General features: G+C 38.1%; 2 protein-coding genes across 5 annotated transcripts in view; one reads left to right on the forward strand and one right to left on the reverse strand.

Annotated features, from left to right (window-relative positions):
* tbc1d32 (TBC1 domain family, member 32) overlaps positions 1–17,581 on the reverse strand; it is a 34,207-nt gene extending 16,626 nt beyond the window's left edge. Inside the window, exons 1-24 of the mRNA XM_079474962.1 lie at positions 17,140–17,581; positions 16,411–16,646; positions 16,175–16,336; positions 15,737–15,914; positions 15,548–15,619; positions 14,273–14,398; positions 14,030–14,108; positions 13,832–13,935; positions 13,661–13,722; positions 13,309–13,444; positions 13,177–13,236; positions 12,391–12,493; positions 11,718–11,855; positions 11,542–11,631; positions 10,926–11,068; positions 10,142–10,269; positions 9,517–9,718; positions 8,178–8,257; positions 7,938–8,076; positions 7,611–7,698; positions 7,230–7,348; positions 6,000–6,119; positions 5,636–5,724; positions 79–201 (exon numbers count right to left, since the gene is read on the reverse strand). Of these exons, the coding sequence (XP_079331088.1) occupies positions 79–201; positions 5,636–5,724; positions 6,000–6,119; positions 7,230–7,348; positions 7,611–7,698; positions 7,938–8,076; positions 8,178–8,257; positions 9,517–9,718; positions 10,142–10,269; positions 10,926–11,068; positions 11,542–11,631; positions 11,718–11,855; positions 12,391–12,493; positions 13,177–13,236; positions 13,309–13,444; positions 13,661–13,722; positions 13,832–13,935; positions 14,030–14,108; positions 14,273–14,398; positions 15,548–15,619; positions 15,737–15,914; positions 16,175–16,336; positions 16,411–16,565 (2,696 nt within the window). The 5' untranslated portion in view covers positions 16,566–16,646; positions 17,140–17,581. The remainder of the gene's footprint in view (positions 1–78; positions 202–5,635; positions 5,725–5,999; positions 6,120–7,229; positions 7,349–7,610; positions 7,699–7,937; positions 8,077–8,177; positions 8,258–9,516; positions 9,719–10,141; positions 10,270–10,925; positions 11,069–11,541; positions 11,632–11,717; positions 11,856–12,390; positions 12,494–13,176; positions 13,237–13,308; positions 13,445–13,660; positions 13,723–13,831; positions 13,936–14,029; positions 14,109–14,272; positions 14,399–15,547; positions 15,620–15,736; positions 15,915–16,174; positions 16,337–16,410; positions 16,647–17,139) is intronic.
* hsdl1 (hydroxysteroid dehydrogenase like 1) lies at positions 17,540–19,528 on the forward strand. 4 transcript variants are annotated; one of them, XM_079474967.1, is made up of 6 exons: positions 17,540–17,591; positions 17,963–18,003; positions 18,129–18,332; positions 18,444–18,574; positions 18,692–18,910; positions 18,999–19,528. In XM_079474967.1, exons 1-6 carry the CDS (start codon positions 17,545–17,547, stop codon positions 19,068–19,070), a joined length of 714 nt encoding a protein of 237 aa, XP_079331093.1. In that variant the 5' UTR covers positions 17,540–17,544; the 3' UTR covers positions 19,071–19,528. The 4 variants fall into 4 exon arrangements, with proteins under 4 accessions (XP_079331093.1, XP_079331092.1, XP_079331091.1 ...); XM_079474966.1 differs by having other exon boundaries at positions 18,129–18,574; XM_079474965.1 differs by lacking the exon at positions 17,540–17,591 and having other exon boundaries at positions 17,647–18,003.
* The last annotated feature ends 848 nt before the right edge of the window (positions 19,529–20,376 follow it).

Consider the following 20,376-nt stretch of genomic DNA (forward strand, 5'->3'; position numbering starts at 1 on the left):
CTGAACTGTGCATAAAAACGAAATGTATTAAAATCTTTCATTTATAAATACAGCGAGGGAACTCAAAGAGTCACCCACCCTTCACCCGAGGGCGGCTCTGTCACATTAGCCCTCTGATCCTGCAGCAGTAACTCAGAGACATTGAACTGAGACTGCAGAAGAAGAAAGGTATCCAGGTTACAGCACAGTACGCTCAGGAGCCTAGAAAGAGAAAAAACAACAAGCAAAACGCCCAAAACCTTTAGCAATATATCAGCAGGACATTAAAGAAAAGATTAATTTATATAAAACCTCAAGGTAGCTTTACCCAAAAAGAGTGATTTCTAAACATGTAGTTGAAAATCCTGTTGGATAAACTAATAAAAAAAGTTTGTCTTCCATCTTTAAAGACCCTGTGAACCGGTTGCGATGGTTTTAACATCCGTATTTTGATGCATTTCCAAGTGAAATGGAATTTCGAATGAGAAAAATTGTGGGTGTGGCTTCCATCTTCCTCTGCGATTTGATTGGATGTATAAAACATTAATTTGGCAGCAAACTGAAAATTAAAGGGGAGCAGTTAACGGATGCTCCGCCCAAGTCGTCTAACATACGTAGGTTAAGATGGATAGTCATTACAGGAAAAAGAGAATGACCCACATTGATAAAAAACGCTGCAAATCTTTCACTGGGACTTTACAACACACATCACAATATTATTTGCCAGCCATCATCTTGTTAAGTGTTATGTTTTCTCTTCAGACTGTAGTATAATTTGTGATTACTAAGGAATAAAACTTTAACTTTTCTTCTGCATCTCCAGTATAAACCACCAAGTTTGGTATATCAAACGAGTGCCAGTTTCACTAATGGATATCATTAACGCTCAACTCCTCCGAGGAACCGTTGGGATGCGTTACCATAAAAATCAGCATGGAAGAAGTCACGATAATAAATCATGAAATCCAGCACTAGACCAATGGGATGAATATAATATGTTATATATTTCAGTTCTGGAGAGGCCATAAGGTCTGAGCTGGTGGAATTTTGGGTGACACTGATTCTTCTCTCTAATGGATTCTAATGATGTGATTCAAAGCAGCGGAGCGAATCGTAGAGGATTCTCAGACATTAAACTGCGATGTACTGTGACTGAGATTGAATCAGTGCGGCATCAGCGGTTCATTGCAGTTTAAGACTAAGAGAAGAACTCTGTGTCAACGTCACTGTGGGCAAATGAAAAACATATAATCCCTATACAAGGAGGAAAAATACTTCTGATTAGAAACTGTAAGGAAACTTGCCAGGCTGATATACAGTATGTTATAAACGTGAAGATAAGAGAAAAAATAACTTATTTTGCAGAGTAAGATTAAACAGCTTTAACGGGATAGGTTACCCAACAATGAAAATGTTGTCATCACTCACCCTCAAGTTGTTCAAACCTGTATAAATGTATTTGTTGTAATGAACACAAAGAAAGATGTTTGGAAGAATATTAGTAATTCTCAGTTCTAGGACATAATTTTCTACCTTAGTAGAAAAAATATTGTATATTTTTTGTACCGTTTAACAGCAAAAGCAAACAGTTCTGGGGCACATTTGACTACAATTTAAATGTTTCCTACTGTTATAATCAATGATGTACCGGAACTGAAAATTGCTTACATTCTCCAAATATCTTTCTTTGTGTTCATCAGAACAATGAAATTTATACAGATTTGGAACAAGTTGAGGGTGTGTAAATGATGACAGAATTTTCATTTTTGGATGAACTTTCCCTTTATCAGGGGAAACGCTAAGAAAACTTTTCTAACAACACTACACAGTTTTTGGACACAAGGAGGCGCTTTATCTATACACATACAAATGTGTGTGAATTGAATAGTGATATTTCACAAACAGGTCATATTCCTCTCGAACATTGAGATGTTTAGCATGTGGGCGTCTCTGATTTGTTTCCTACAGATTCACACCCTGAAACTTTATGTGCATTTTCACCTCATTTCACCTCCCATAACAACAGCCAGACGTTCAGACATAACAGTCTCACATAGAGTGAGAGCTTAAGAAATAAAACCCACCAACCAACATTTCAACAAATCACAGATATCCAGTATTTTCTGGCATTTTTAAGTTTGGGAAAATCATAGTTTGTTTTATAATAAAATGTATTTTAGGTGATATAATTTCATTTAGTAAAGTAGGTGAGAAGTCATGGGCGGTATAACCTTGTGGATTGGGCTAGGAATTGAACGGTTACAGGTTCAAACTCCAGAAGGGTTGATCTATGAACCCAAAAACCCAAATTACCCAAACCCAAGCTCAAACCCAAAATGACTTCAAGGGTAATATTGGTCACAGTGAACAAAATCAACAGCTAAATAGTTGATGGAGATTGTTAAGGAAGACAATTTAAACAAACTAGTGACCATAAGTTAAGGAGAGTATTATGTTCACTTTTTAAGGAACAGGCGCCCGTTTCAAAAAGGAGGATCAACCAACACAGAGCTAAAATGTGAACTCGACTGTTGTGTTGATTTACACAGAGATGCGAAACTTTGAGTTTTTGGTTTCAGAAAAGCTGATTTGAATTCCATCGACACTGGGTAGGCTTACCTTAAATTAAGCACTTGCACCACGACTACGACAAGCCATGATCAATGGAGCTCCGATATAATGATACACCATGGCAACGGCACCAAAGAAAAAGCAACATGGCGGCAGGAAGCACTTGAAGCACACTTTCCACTCTGCATACAGTGGATTAACTAATGTGCTGAAAATGACTTAAATTTAAACTAATAAATAGACAAATGCACCAATAAACAAGTTTATCATTAAATTAATGAAACAACAGAAATAAAACAGAAATAATAAAATAAATCGTATGTTCTCACTCCCCATCAGTGCTCTAGTGGTATGTATGAATCCTGTTTGAATCCTGCTTTGAGCAGATTTGGGTAGGAGTGGATGCACGTTTAAATCACTTTTTAATTACCTTTTTCGCTTCATTTCTCCCTGTATTTATACATTTCTTTATTCATGAAATTTATTTATACACTTATAAGTCATTTCTCATCCTCCATAGAAAAGTAGCATTTGTGATAAAATGTAAGAGAAAGAATATGCTCTGATGTAAAACATGTCATACTAAGGATGGATATGTTTTGATATATCCAATTCACTGTAAAGAAAAATGGTTTTAATAAAAATGCACTGACAAAATTCCACTCGGGTCCTAAATGACTCTCCTGAAGTCAAAGTACATCCCTATGAATGAATGCAACCTCTTCACATACAGGATCCTCTATAAAAGCACATATTACATTTAGTCACTGAGATGTTCTGTGTGATAAAAATTTGTACCATGAATGACTGTATTAATGAATGAGACCCACTTGCACTTTCGACCAGGCTAGGTTCAACTGAGTAAGTTACTATGGTTACTGAATCTGAGTATAAGTGAACTCTCTTGGAGAAAGAGCTTGAGTTACACCGCTTTTTCTCGGGTTTGACATACCTCGCTTTCTGAAACGGAAAACCCAGTTTCCCTCATTTTAGGGTTAATATACTCAAGAGTTTTCACTGAACCTCCATTGTGAAACAGGCCCCTAACAGACCTTAAATGGTTAAACAAGAAATAACACAAAATATGGCAAGAAATTAATACTTTTTTAATTCACACAACGTTTCTCCATTTGTTAACCTTCTAGTCTAAAATCTGAATAGTGTTAAAGGAACGGTTTACCCAAAAATAAAAATTGTCATCACACCGTTGAGTTGTGCCAAATCTGTATACACTTTTTGTTCTGATTAACACCGAGAAATATATCTGGACGAATGCTTATAACCAAACCGTTCTTGGCCACCATTGACTGCTATAGTAGTAAAAATTACAATGATAGTGGTGGAACAATGATTCAATGGTGGAACATTCTTCCCAATGCGGTCCGGTCAACCACATCTCTCACAACCTTCAAAAAAACTACTTAAAACAGACCTCTTCGGCGAATACTTGACAGACAAATAAAAAATAGTTAACCAACCCTCTTCTCTCAACAGGTAGTGGTCTAGCTTTTGTTGAAACTAGTAACTTTGTATTAGCACCTATTGTACTATCGCTCTTTGTATGAAATATCGCTTATTGCTCCTCGAACTCTTTGTAAGTCGCTTTGGATAAAAGCGTCTGCTAAATGTGAATATAAATGTAGTCAAAAGTGCCGCAGAACGGTTTGCTTTCCAACATTCTTCAAAATATATATTTTTTTGTGCTCAACAGAACAAAGACATTTATAAAACAGTTTTCCTACTATGGTAGTCAATGGTGGCCAATAACTGGTTGGTTACAATTATTCTTCCAAATATCCTTCTCTGTGTTCATCAGAAATGTATACAGATTTGAAACGACTTGAGGGGGAAAAATGAAGGCAAAAATGTTTGGGTGAACTGTTCCTTTAAATTTACTGAGCTCTATGCAACACCATGCATACATCTTGACTATATTATTATTATTATCATAACGTAAACAAACGTAAACATGACAGCAACAAACAAAGCACAAATTTTAATCCTCCCAATTACTCTCTAATTCGCCAACAGCAACCCGGCAGTCGCCACTGGCAACTTCTGCTGCGCTCAAATAACCATCTGCAGATTTATTTTCAGACTTAGGCATTAGTCTGACAAAGCGCTAACATATTCACATACACACATCAAAACAAAGACATAAACTTGAAGACACAATGTTCATTCTGAGTCTCAGTCAATATTGAAACTTCAAACTTTAATCACAGCTGTCTAGCAAAGCTGTCTGAGATGTCACATGCCATGAAGAGGAAGACATTTGTGGAATAGATTGATGGAAAGACACTTCATCAAAATAGCTCAGCTAATACGGTAAGAATCAAACGGTGAGGTCTGTTCTAACTTCTGACAGGGTCAAGAAACAGTAGGGTGTAATGCAAATACAGTTAGAATAGCAAAACAAATATGGAACTAGCAAACTGGATGTACTTAATAAAAACTCAATTCAATTTAGAATTGGTATATCATAATGGTACATTAATAAATGTTGGGGTTTTTGTTGCTTTTGTACACCATGTAATGTTTTTACTTGTTCTTCGTAATGCATTATTTTACAATTTTCGGACACACAGATTCCTTTTGAAATCCATTGGGTTATGACGTATGTGACCGTTATAATGATAATATTGACACTGGTTTTAATAAATGCCTCAAGTAGTTTAAATAATTGCTGCTTTGTAACTATGTAAATGTGATCTCAGCCTGCGGTCAGTGATTTAAAGTGCTAAACCAATTCCTTTCTCCTAACTCATAAAAAAAAGAGTGAAACTATTTTGGTATATATAAGCCAAAAGCATCTCTAGCGTTCCTTCAACAAGTGCACCAGTCAATTCTACATCCTTTGAGAGTCTGAACTCTCTCATATCACGTCATCATCCTGTCTGGCATTAAGTCAGGATAATCATAGCACAGAGACCACAAAGACCTAAATCAATCTGCCATTGATCCTTGGAGAAGAATGAATGGAGAGGAAGAAAATGCTAATCAGATAATAAAGCTCTTTAAGAACCTTCTGTCACATTTGTGCACTTCCATATACTGGTAGAGAGGACTGAACTATCGATCCTACCTCAGGCCGAACGTGTGGGACTGCTCGTAGTTGAAAAGCGAGTGAATCTTTGCATCGGAGTTAACAATGATGAGACGGTCCATAAGGTCCTGGCAGAAAGAGTGAATCATTGTCAAAAAACGAACAAGTGCAAAACAGAATGTGTTTAGTACTGCTTGTGTTACATCCCCGGTGAAAGTCTGCCCTCAAATGATCATGATTTGAACTGTAAAATAATCAAATTCGATCTTACAGATTTTGTATACAGCACAGAGAGGATCTTTAATGTGGGTCTGTGCTGGATCAGCTAAGGATTGTCTGATATACAAGGATGGACATAAAACTGTGTCTTGGAAAAGATGAGAATGGATTGCACTGAACTCACTAAAACAGAGGAAGCCATCTCTCTCAGATTGTACTCTGTCTTGTTAGGAAGTGTTCGACGTCCCAGCAGTTCCCACACAGCATGAGGTGAAGAAAGAAGGTTTACTAGAGAAAGAAAAGACTTCACACACACATACACAGATTTATTACACGTACATACTAGAGTCGAATCTTTTAAGGACTTTTCAATTGTTCTCTTAAAAGCTGTGTAATGTATTTCATGTTCAAATATTTTCTTTTATACAAGCTTTTATGCGGAGACAACCATAAAGAATGTATGGACAACCATAAAGAACTTATGGATGCACCGATATGTAAATTATGGCCGATACCCGATAATGTCTAACAGGTCTTAAGACAGAAAGCATTCAGGCACCTGTCTGTTTCAAACAATATGCTTTTGATCCTATAATTTACACATTCATAAATACTGTATCTATATACTGTACCTACATCAACAATGTTGATCACGACAGAAAAATCCTGTACTGTATTTTAACTGCAGCTGAAGAAGTTTAGCCAGAGAAAATTATTTATGATTTAACGGCTAAATATATCGGCCTAAGTTTATTATTGGCCGATACCGATATGGCCGATAATTTATCGTGCATCCCTAATAATTTAACATCATGTCAGTTCACTTATACATGTAATAGTGTAAGTTAATATAATGGCTACACAAATACAACGTGCAAGACAAGATAAAGCGCCCAGTTTAGTTTCCTAATATCTTCCTGGTTTTACTGTCCACAATTCATCAGTGCATATGTACAAAATGTATGCTCATATGGCTCTTATGACCCTTTCTGGTACTTGTCCATGGTTGGCAGCTGTGTGTCTTACTGATTACATTCATTCTCTTCTACCGTCAAACACCCTTAATTTTTTCCAGGAGAAACAATCCTGTTCTCAAGGCTATGCTGCATGATAAGTTTTTGTAAGTGTAAAGCTGATAATCAACCAAGTAGCACTCTCTCTTCTGTCTCTTGTTTGTTGCTGTACCCCATTGTGGAGGCCTTTAGAAACAAAATTGAATAATATTGATCTCCCACCATCTATTTCAAAGCACAACGTCGGTTTTGAATTGCATGTAATGTTGACTTTACAGTGCAAGATTAAGTGAAAATTTCAGTTTCACCTGAAAAAGTGTCCTTTTGTTGCATAAGACTCATGTTTGCATTGTGACTTTTTTCCAACATGATGTTGAAGGTGAATAATGGGAGGTGACAACCTTAAGGCAGCTCCTGTCAATGGGGTCCATTGGAGTAGATTTAGGATGGACCACCCTAACGTCCTCTCGTCCACATTCCAGCGCTGACCACAGCTCTACCACAATTGTCTGGACAAAACCTGCAAATCCGTTTAAAAACTAGTTTAACAGGCTAAAAATTTTAGTTTTCAGAGGAAATCGTTTCCTTTTACATAAAGCAACGCTGTTTGTTGTCTCAATGAGCAACTCTCAGACTGAGTGCTAAATCAAAAGTAATAATTGTAGAAACACGAACAATCTAAAACGCATTCAGTAAATTGACATGACATTTGGTATTTAAAGCTATTAGTTGTTGTTATTACTCAGATGAAGTAAATCAGTCAACAGTAAGACGTATGCTACCTGAGCTTTGCAAGGCCACGATGCCTGGGGCTGTCGCAGCAACCTGGGTCACCATCACACCGTAACCAAACTTCTCACACCTGCTGACCTGACATTAGACAGAACGGAGGAAATAAACATTCGTAGATTTGCTTCCTGTTGCTGAGGACAGCCTGAGGATATGTTCATAATGTAATGTTATGGGAAATAAAAAAGACTTCCAAAACACATTCCGTTACATTTGATATAAGCTGGACTTTTTGGATCTTTTGAAGAGTGTCAAGAGTGAAGGTGCTTTGAATAAATGTGTCTGCCAATGTAAATGACAACGGTATCAGATCAGGTTACCTGCAGCTTTTTGGTAAATCTTGAGAACATGTATGTGACGCACTCGTTGATGGCACCGGTCTGTTGGAGAAGCAGCAGTCCTTTTGGTGTGGCAGCAAAATGCAACAGGTTGTCCAACAGCATCTCTTCCCATGCCACCCTGCAGAATTCAAATAGAAGATTCACGTAAGATAGAAGTCCGTTTCCTCAATGTTTATTACACGAACAGGATAAGACAGCTGGGGATGGAGAGATACTCACAGGTTCTGCGGTTCATGGGCAGCCAGAGCTGGTGGGGCTCCTGGAACGGGGGTGGGAACTCTCTCTGACAGCGAGCTAGTCTGCAGGGAAGAGACTTCAGTGTTAGGGTGGATAACTTTATGGCATTCAAACCCTTCGGCTAAATAATGAGACGACATATTGAATGTGACGCCGATTCTTCATTCTGCTTGAACCTCTGCACATGGAGGAAGGGGAACCCCCAGGGCTTTCATTACTGACGGCACAAAGCTTTTCTGTATTCCACAAAGCCTCCGCACACAGGCCAGAGAACGGACGTTCGGCACTTCTTCCAACATTAATTTTGTTTTGCACAGGGAAAACAGACACTCGAGGCTCAAAGGCTGCTGTCCAGAATAAAGTAAAATGCAGGACTGATAACAGAAACGAATCTGAAATATGCAGACTTAGGTTGTTAGGACACGTAGGTTGTTTTGGTGAAGAAATGTTTTTGGCTAAATCATCCGTGTTAAGTTATATATTACCAAATGTTCATGACACAGACGTTGATGAAAATCAGACAAAATAAAGTGTTTCATTGTCCAACTGAACAATGTCTGTTTTAGTCGCAAGTGACTCCTATTGAAATGAATGTAATCAAAATATAGAGTAAAGGTAAATCAAGATCAAGCAGACCATCTACAGGACAAGCGGGATTTTTATATTTATGTCCATTATAATAATAATCTTTTAAATTGTAATTCATTTTTATAAAAATGTGGTAGCGCTGTGCACCCACATATAGGCACATATTCCTAACGCAGTGTTTAAATATCAAAAAAACATTGCGCCAAACTAAATGTTTTTTATTGTGCATTTCAACTTATATGTTTTTTGATTAAGTAATAATAAATAAATAAATCCAACTAACAAACATGATAACACAATAAAAAATATGATGTTTTTTTTCAAAAGAACTCTGGTTCATTGGCTGGTGATATAACACAAACTAAAGTGGAAACAATAGAGAAAAGACACTGACTTTTTGGATACTTGGTAGGATATTAGGAGCTCATACAATATACCGTTTATATATTAAACTGTAAAACATCCCAGTGTTCCATCATCACCACTCTTGTAGCAGGTCTCATCAACATCATCCAATTTGAAGACTGGAACTAACCACTGTAATAAAACCTCTATTACAGGGATGCTGTAACCTATGGGTTTAAGATCTGGGCTGCTTCAGGTTCAATCCCCAAAGGGCACCATTATCTACAAGTGCAAAGGGGCCGTCCCTGTAATTATCGTACCGTAAGTCACTTCAGATGAACACATCAGATACACGGTAAATTATCACACCAGCTTGAATAAAAGTCACCTTTCTCCAGGCTTTGGCGATGCACTCGTGCAGGCCGTAAGGCAGCAGGACGTGCAGCCCCTCACAGGTGTTGTACATCTGCCGGCAGACGAAGATGAAGGCCCCGCTCACAGCAGGAGTAAACTCCAACTCAGAGAACACAAGAAGCTCTTTAGCCAATAGTCTTTGGGTAAACTGCACGATCACATGTGCTGCAGAAATACTGTTAGAATAAAGCACATATAAGTGAAATAATATGAAACGATGTAACTTTGAATGTCATAAAGCGTTATAACAGAGCTGTTGTATACATGAGCAACACATTTAAAAGTGACATATTCATTTTTGGGTATATTATCCCTTTAACCACAGATTGTTAAACGGTTCCTTAAACTAAAAACGTGAACAATTCTATTCGGTTCCCATCTATTCTAGGCCCCTAGGTATTACCCTTGGTTTTGTTTCTATCACAGAGTACATTAAAACCAATCTCACTGAAGGCACAGGTGTCATTGAAGAATGACACGTTTTTCTATCCTATGCATGCTGATGATATACCCGCCACAAGTGCAGACTTACTCGAGACGACACTAGCCGGAAGAAGATATAATGAATGTAACCCAAGTGTAAAATTTGATTTACTTACCTTTCACCCTCAGTCGAGACGAGATTTCTGTCATAAAGCAGGAGTGATAAACCTCGCTCAGTGGTAGCGATTCGCGCCAGGGTGTCTGCCGTGTGAGTCAGGGCACTTTCCAAGGAATTTAATTTGGGCTGCGACAAAAGACAAATCGAAAACGCTTCGGGTGAATAGTATAATGCATATAAAATACGAAAAGGATTAGGTTTCTGATTAGATGTCATAGAGAGAAGGTTATATTGTGTTTTATTTCTGAATTTAAATGAATAGGTTTTTTCTATTGTGCAACTGAACAAAGATCTATTTATTTTCCATGATGCTACTGTGACATCAGTTCTAAGAGAATGTGCAGCCATTGAGTTGCTTTGAGAAGACAAAAAAGTCATTGATTGATCATTGGATTTGTGTTGTAACAGATAGGAAATGGCTTTTTCTTGTCTAGTCATCCAGGGGTCAAAATAACAGGCGTTGTTTGATGACTTAAAATGAGCATACAGAAATAAGAAGGCAACAAGGCCAAATCCAAAGTTTGTTTGGCATCCTGCCATGAGATGCCATCCCCAAGGCCATTTTAAAGGCAACATCCCAGTTGTTATATCACCACCAAGTAAATTAATTCATACACACCATTTGCTCACAACTTGACTTTGACTGACAACCCAAGGTGGAACAAAAATAAAGTAAATAGTGTAGAATATGGCTCCTTTATCAGAGAAACAATTATATTTCATGATCACATCTAGACAACTGGCAATGCAAGGGATTATGGGAGCATTTCTATAGTGCTTACCAGCTTTCCTTTCAGCAGTGAGATAATAGGGGCCAGCAGCGTCTCTATCGCAGGGATTTGATAGAGCGACTCCACGGCACACTCCGTGCGGTCACACAACGTCCTCAACACCTCCATTACAAGACTGGTGGGGGAGAGTGAGTCTATGAAACACACACAAACATCAACTCTGTGAGTTCTTGTTGGGAGTCTCAGGACACAGCGGTTTTCAGCCGAGTAACTAAAAATAAATTATTTATATTATAGCACTTAAGATCCAATGAGACCAAACAAAGAGCCTAGAAAAACTCGGTCTGTGTGACACAGCACTTTTAAGTTATATTCAACACAATACGTGATTTGTATTTTATAAAAATCTTGAAAACATTCTAACCAACAGCCAGATCGATAAACCCAATATTGGCACAATCCTGTGAGTTTCTTTGGTGTGAAAAAATATTTAAAAAGCAGGTCAGTTGATGAACTAGAGGAACCCTTGGACCTTATTGTGACACACCCATATCACTTCCCTCACTTAAAATCCCACAGACAGTCTGATGACTCTGATCATTACGCCCAGACCTCTGCGTGACTTTATATTGATTATGAGACGCAATGACAGTTTTCTGTGACACACCTGTATGTGCTGTCTCACCACTGAATGGTTTGGGGTGTTGGTAAATGATGTTGATGAGTATCACCACTAGATCGGTCAAAGTAACCGGATCTGAAACAGATAATACATTAAACATAAAATGAGTCAGATTTGCTAGTCTAACCGAGTTTCAAAAGGTTTGCTTCCTGCTAACATACCTCTCCGTTTCTTTACTTTGATTGGGAAAAGTTTTCTTCCATTAGTGTACATCACAAGCCTTCCGAGTACGCACAACGAGTGAACAAAATAAATATACTCCAGCTCTTTGGAAACATAGAGGGTTCTCTGAGTAGTACCTGTGAAATAAAACACAAGAAGATTTTGAATGTGTTTATTTTTATACGGCAAAAATTGAACGCAATAATAAGAACATTCTAAAACTGAATGTCATGTATATTTTTATATTTGGAGTGAATTGTGACCTGTACACGTAAGATTGACCCTGTCAGACATATCGAGTATATATATAGTTCACCGTAAATTGACCTTGATCATCAACATACGTCTTTTGAATACAATGCAAGATTGTTTTACAACTGCAGGTGGTTCAGGGCTGTGATTACAGCCTTGCATACGATAATTCAGCATGTAAATGTTTGGTTGTTTTTCCATCTGGGTCTTTTGAAAAAAACTAAACACTGAAACCGGCTTCTGGGAAAGTTCTTCACTGTAAGATCATAAACATGGAATAACCTCTGCACAGCTAGTGATAATCTAGCTATTTGACCATGAGAGGAGAGTCTATCACGGCACACAGGAGAAAACATATGCCAGGTTGTCAGATAAAATTTGATAATTGTGCACAATGTGTGGGCAAAAGTTCAGCCGTACCGATCTGCTGATGTTCCAAGCCGTGGCTGATTTCCAAGGTTTCATCTCGGGCAGAATCACAGGAATCATGGTAATAAATGCACTGCTGAAGAGCATTTACAATCTAGGATTGACAGGAATAATAATATGCTTTAATTCTACACTTGAAAACATTGACTAGACTTGAAATTTAAAGGACTTTGTAGCACATTTCATTTAAAAACGTAATTTAAATTTCTGAATGTTATTCTAACATATTTACTATTTCTGCAGAATAGTATGTAAATATATACTTCAGATTTCTGTATGAATAAAATCCCCCTACTGTACATTTAAAAAAAAATGTGCTGTACAGCAGAGAACACTCTGTCTGCCACCATTTCCCACAATGCACTGCCCTTAACTTCACTCTCTATTTAATTGTGACAAATTATCTTCAAGTACTGTAATTACTGTCATGACATTTAACAACTGTATTTAAAGTCTTTCTTTTGGCCATCCGCAAGTGACATTTCAACATCAATTTTAAGATGCATGCAAAACACCTGCAAAATCATAATGCATGTGACAAAAAATACTAACATACTTCCGTTTAAAACATTTATTGTTGCATATTTCACATTTTGTATATACTAGTTTTTAAGTAATCAGCATAGAGTGTTTACTGTGCAATATTCAGTAAATAGTATACCAGTCTATCCCAAGAATCAGAATGAGATCAACTATATAGTGTATCCTATCTTGTAACTTGACTTAGGGCTAAATTTGCATTTTATCAAATGTATGATGCCAAATGGTGCAACTCACCAATGTCTTGTACTTCTTCTCAAGGAGCCTTAAGACAACAGTTCTGCTGTAGTAGCCATGCTAAAAGACAATAGTAAGTCATACATTTTACCTGAGAAAATAAAGAAGAAAATAAAAACGGTAAAAACTCACCATCCATTTTTTAAACCAGGTGGCTTTAATATCCAGTAGAGAGATTAAGTGTATAGGTTCTAGAGATTTCTCTGCTCCAAGTTCAGAATGTAGAGAGAGAAGAGAGAGGGTGGCCTCAATGATCTCCTCCATGTACCTACATCCCAGAACATAAAATACTGTATATTAAAGATAATGAGACATACAGTAGATAGGGAATATCTTGATTAAGAAGAATAAATATATCTCGACAGCTAAAAGTGAAGATAACTTTATCAGTTTTATCAGCTTCACAATAAAAGTGTCTATTGGTTACTGCCTCTATGATTCATTCCAGTATCATATTTTAGATAATCGAAATGGTACAACTCACTTTTCAGGGTGTCGTATCCAAAATGTTGTAACTTCCTTTTGAAAGTCGTTCATTAAACGCATCTAAAACAATCAAAGAAAATATAGAATTACGGTTCAATCATTATTAAGCCGCACAAGTGTAATTCTGCTCAATGTCATGAGCAACGAGAAAGGAACGTCTGACACATACTTGTTTGAGAAGACGAGCGATGTCCGGTCGGTTCGCATCGATCCCTGTAGTGCCACTGGGAAAACTCAACTTATGGTAGAGGAAATGAGCTTCCAAGCTTTTTACTAAAACGCATGACATCACAAAATTTAAAGGAAAACCTGACACAGCACAGTTAACAGAAACATTGCAAGGATAATACAAATATAATCATATTACCTATGCTGGTGTATACGTCCTTAGTTACATTTAATGGAGAGGATGAAAATGTTTTCGCAAAGAAGCAGAGAACTTTATCCTACGACAGCAAAGTACCACAAAACATGCATTACACTCCAACATTGTGAATGTCATTGGAATAGAGGAGCAAACTTTTTATTCAAGCGATTCACGTTATTCATGAAACAGATAATTGAACACCACATATCACAACAGTGCGTGCTTGTAGCACTGAGCTCCTACACTGATGTCGGGGTCAGGGTCAGAAAGCGCAGCTGATAGGTTTCTGCGCAGGACGGTCCAGCTTTCGCAGCTCAAAACATCAGACGGGGGAGCATAGCAGAGAGATTGCAGGGCGTCCCAGCGCACCTGCAGATTGATACAAAGGTTGCATCATTAAAACAACAATCCTTTCACACTGAATTTTGAGAAAACATAGGGACCATTGTGTTAAAGGCCCCAAAGTGTAGCCCTTTTACAACATGTAATATAAATCTTAGGAGTCCACAGAATGTGTCTATGAAGTTTCAGCTCAAAATACACCACAGATCTTGTATTATATTGTGTCCTACATGTCCATCTTTGGACATGTTTTGATGTGTGTCTCTTTAAATGCAAATGAGCCGCTGGTCTCCGCCCCCTTTCCAGCAGAAAGCGCAGGCTGTTTGAGCTGGTGCTTCTAACAACAAAACTGAAGAGAATGGTCAATAAGCATATGAGAAACACTGTCTCATCTTTAAAAACCAAACAAGTTGTTTTGTATAAGTGACAAACACTTAATTTCTTTAAAAATTTTGGGCGCTGTTTTGTCTGAATGGAGGCACTTCATGTTATCTCTTTACAATGTGCACATTGTTTTTAGATGTGACAATACAAGGGACAAACGCATCATATCAACAAAAACTGAAAACATGTTCTCTTTGAGTGAATGCACTTTGCGTTATGTCTTTACAACGTGCACGTTGTTTTATACGTCACACGGGACAAACGTGTCATTTGTTTAAAAACTGAAAATGAATCCAGCATTTTACTCAAATTGGTTTGTAAAGCATCCCGGTGTAAAGTGACTTCACCTGATGTATCCTGCACATTCATTTGAGATAAAACTAATCTGTAGCATCTTCAGAGGATCAAAGTCGGGAGTGAATGAAGACAGTCTTGCATCCAACAACAAAACACCTTGTTTGTTTACAAAACATTCCTGTAGCTCACTGTATGCAGTACAGCGTGAAAACAATGGCGGATAGTGTACAACTCGTTGAGGGCGGAGACAGCGGAGTCCATCAGCAGTCATAGGGAGGGCTCCATCAATGTGACGTCAAGATACTGAGAGAATGCCAACAGCTCATTCAAGAGGACAGTTGAGGTTTATTGGGGATTTTAAAAAAAAAACGAATGCGTGGATTTGTATCATTCTATAGTGATTCTGTACACACACCCCTGACACACAGATACCATGTCAAAACAACATTTGAAAGTGCCTTTTCTGGATTAGGGGTGCTTTAAGATTAGATTTACCTCACGTGGACGGCTGGGGTCAAGCTTCTCAGCGATGACTTGCAGCTGTTCATGCTTGATAAATGCATAGCTCTGTGTTTTGAAATAAACGTTATCAGTTAGTGCTTTAGTCGATGGCATGAATCCACTATTGTGTATAATGTATAGCTACTTAAACTGAAAGAACAATTTTTAAGTTGGGCTGTAAACCTGATTGAATGAGGAGTCACTGTCAGAGCAGTTGTCAGTGTAATGGCCGCTTGACTGCTCACGTTGGCTCTTCCTGTGCATTTCCTCTTTCTTTAGTTGATCTTCTTCAAATTTATTAATCAGGGATTCCACCACCACCATCATGGTCTGTTTCAGCGTTTGCATCATCTGTTTATACCTGACAAAAACAAAGGTTTTGATCTCCATTTAGGTCATGTGATACGTCACTGCTTGACCCATTTATTACAGTCATATGGCACATTTGACATAAAGTGCAAGTCAACAACATGAATATCAACAAAATGAATATGAAAATTACTTCATGTTTGTCTAAATATTTCTGACTACTTAAGATATCTTTGCTTAGTGAAGGCATGACTAAAACATTCAATCACGCTAGGAAATGTAAATATGACAAGGAATCAAAAAAGCACATACTGTGTGGACTCCCTAGTGTTCTTGGTAACATTATGAACCAGAGTGTCCTGCCCTGACCCGACGGTATGACCATTGCCCTTGGTAAAACTCTCTGTCTCCTCTTCAATAACCGCTCCCAAGCTGCTCTTCACATACTCCCGCAGATACTTCACAAACTCATAGCTGTAGAACAGGAGAACAGCATGAAAATAGGTTAAACAAACAGCACAATTCATATGCTATGAAAGGTCTCTCACTTGTGAAAGTTCTTGTCGGTTTCCTCCAAGTGAAGCAAGATTTCTTCTGCACATTCCACCGACGGTGCTCCTGAGATTCTGTCTTTCACACTTTTCAGGAGCTCTCTCAGCAGGCATTGGAGCTCGGCCTCATCTTCAGTGGAGAACCGAGACATCGCTCCTTAGGGGGTGTGATCAGCTCTTCTCTACAGGAGATCTAGTGCTTGAGTTAATGTGTTAACTGAGGTGTGTTTGGTCTATCGTAGATAGAGAAATATAAAAAATATGTTTGTGTAAGATGCTTATTGTTGGATCTTGGCAAAATGTTGAATGTTCTCTAATATGTAAGTGACTTTGAATAAATATGGCAGCAAAATGAATTAATACAAAATATAATTGTTATGTAAAATTGCATTGCAGCCAGGCACAATCTACATAATACACAATATGCATATAGACATGAACATCAATATTCCATTATATTACATAATATTGAATTCATTGTTACAATTAGACCACTACATCTAAGCAATAGAGGCTATATATGTAACTCAGGACTATCAATGAAGAGTTAGGTTCCAAAATGACTCTTTTATTATGTTGCATTGTGCAAGCTAGCTGTATTTTTTGAGTTATTATGTATTAAATGAAAACAAAACAGCTGCAATTTGATTGATATTAACTGGAATATACAAGAAAAAACATGATTATCCAATTTGGATATCATAAAGTTCATATTCATATACTTACCATTTCAGATGTTTAGCATGTACGTCATGAGATGAGGATGGAAAGAATTCCAGTTTCTCATTAGCATAGAAATGCGAGGTAGGTACGTTAGCGACACACACATCCGATCGTTTTAAACATTAAGCCTTCTTGGCATATTTCACACATTTCAGTTCCGTTGTGCTTCCAATACATCGGGAATAATCAAACGATTCACGGAGCTGTATACGGGACGTTAGCATAGCATCCGTTTCTATGGAAACAAGCTCCGCCGAGGAGAAGCGTCCGCGTTGCAGACTCCGCTTTTAGACATTTCTGTCCCGTATAAATAAGCTCCAATGTGCACAAATAAACATATGTTTCGGGTCGAAAATACCCAAAATGCATAAATAAAGATGCTGAATCGTCAAACGAAGAGGAAGGGTGATGTTTGCCTGTGCTGGACGCTCACGCAAGACGCTCTGGCTGATCACGTGAGTGCGTTTTTGCCGATCACGTGATAACCTTTCTTCCGGGTTGTGTGATACTAGTGACGGGAGAGAAGAGATCTGTCGAAATTGTGTTCGTTTCAAATTTTTAAAGAGACGTTGTGAAGTCAAACAGCGTTTATTTTCTATTCATTCAGATTGATTAGGAGTGAAAAATTGTGCCGATTTCGCTTTGTGATGGCCGCTGTTGACAGCTTCCAGCTCTTGTATAGAGAAATTGCCAGATCGTGTAATTGTTATGTTGAGACACTGGCATTGGTAGGCGCGTGTTACACAGCCAGCAGGGCTGTGATTTTTATGAGAGACTGTTGTAGTTTGATAAGGCTTCATTTTATCCCTCGTCTTGTATACCGTAGGGATCTTAGGCAGCGATATGGAGAATGGGCTGTCATTTGTGGTATGTTTAAGCACTGTGATGTTATGTCATGCTGTTATTTTTACAGATACTTAAAGTCCACGTTAACTTAGTGCCATCTGTTGCGAGATTGGTGTGAATGATCTAACATGTTCTCCCCCTTTTAGGTGCTTCGGGGGCAATAGCTAAAGCATACGCAGCAGAACTGGCCAGACATGGTGTCTGTGTGATTCTGATCAGCAGTGACGTCAACAATGTAGCCGACACCGTCAGATCTATCACAGACACTTACGGGGTTGAGACTATATTGATCGAAGCTGACTTTTGTCAGGGACCCTCTGCCTGTAAAGCTTTAAAAGATGCCATGCTCGGTAAAGACATTGGTTTCGTTATAAACAGTCTGGATGGGTCTCTGGATTTCTGTAGAGACTTTCTAAACCTGTCTGAAGCTGAAATGTGGGACACTCTTAATAAAAATATAGTGGGGGCTACCCTCGTCACCCGTCTGGTTCTGCCCACCATGGTAGAGAGGGGAAAAGGTGCGGTGGTGAACATTTCTAACGGAAGATGCTTCCGTCCCGCTATTGGACGGGTTGCACTTTCAGCGTCAACGGTCAGTTTACCCACAATTCACTGTCATGTTCTGCTGCCACACGTTTTAAACATTATCCGTTAGTTTGGTATCGTTAACTCGGTTTACTAATTCTGCCGTGTTGTCATTTTGAAACAGGCTTTTCTCAATAACTTCAGTAGGGCTCTGCACTATGAATATGGACACCGAGGAATCTTTGTGCAGAGTTTACTGCCTTTTAGAGTTGCATCTCAAGCACCTGAGGACTACGCTACTGCTGGCTGGTTCGTTCCAAGTCCGCAAGTGTATGCAAGCCATGCTCTTTCAACATTGGGCATCTCTCACAGAACCACAGGATACTGGCCTCACACCATCCAGGTAAAATTTTGAGTGATTCCAGTTAGTTTTCTCTTTTAGAGAATGGGGTATGTTAATCTAGTGTGATTCTGTCTTTATGTTTTTCTAGTTTCGGTTGGTGCAATGCTTGCCAGAGTGGGTGTGGATGCTGGGCACGCGCGTCTTGACAAGGGCCACTTGAGAAGGCTCCTATCCCCTCGACTTCCTGGTTCTTGAAATGTTATTTGATATTTCAGGTTCATATAGAGCAAACTTTGTAAGCCCATTCATAATACACGATTGATGGAAGTGTGAGGCTGAACATGCTTATCCTGTTTTCATTACTGACATCTGAGTGTTACATCTCTGATTTTCAGTTTGTTTGCACAGTACTTTTGTAGGTGGTTTGAACGATAATGCTTGGATTGTTTCATTAGATATTTTTGCACTATTGTTTTTTGATACTTTAATCCACACTTGGCAAAGATCATATATTTAGAAGTAAGATCTTTTGTAAATATGGTATTTATTTAAACTACTATTGTATACTGGTTATATCAGCAAATATGTGTTTTCTTGATTGTAGCATTATGTAACCAGGGATTGGTATCTATTTACCACCATAAAAGATAAATAAAAAAGCATCTGTGCCAGAAAAAAGCCTCACATTCACTACCACCTTTCATTGCATAACCATCTTCATGTTTTTTAGTTTTAACTCTGCTCCTTGGTAAAAGGTTTTGGTTAAAAAAAAGCAATTATTTTTCATAGTACTTTTTCATATAATTGTATACTGTATATGTTTTTGGTTTGTAGAGGGTTTATAAAAGAGAATGTTATCTCTTATATGTTGTGTCTAATCTTGCCAAGAATGCATAATGCCATATGTCCTTTTAATTATATAACCCTAACTGTAAAAAACACTTTTATTGTCTTTGACTCGTTATATAATACTATCAGTAATGTCTACGGTCAAAGGTGAGATTTTAACCAGAACTATCTGTTTGGATCAGATGGGGAGTGTTTGGGGAACCTGATTAATATCTATCTTTATTTTTGCACTTCTGTTTGGTGCCACGGGCAATGGGGAACTTCGCTTTAATGGTGGTCTTTGTCGTCCAGGGTTTTAGAGCAGGGCCGCTGACACCCCTCTATCACAAAGACGTCATGCCCTATCATTTTTGAGATTAGAGAATCACAAATAATGTCCCTTTTCTCCGTTCCTGTTCAGTTACTCAGCTGGTAAAATATCGGGGAATGTCTATACTGATAAAAATGCATAGCCTCAATGCACTGGAAGTCACTATAGGGCAGAATGTTAGGGATAGATTACCCAAAGATTTTGTCATAGTTTTCTCAGCCTCTTGACATTTTCAACCAGTATTACTTTTTATTTCTGTACAGAACACAAAAGAAGATCTTTTGAAGAACGTAAGTATTGTATGGACACACAACCAACGCAGACCTTCGGTTTTATGGTTACCAAAATTCTTCAAAATATCTTCTTT

The sequence above is a fragment of the Barbatula barbatula genome (genome assembly GCF_947034865.1).
Source record: "Barbatula barbatula genome assembly, chromosome: 15".
Classification (NCBI taxonomy): Eukaryota; Metazoa; Chordata; class Actinopteri; order Cypriniformes; family Nemacheilidae; genus Barbatula; species Barbatula barbatula.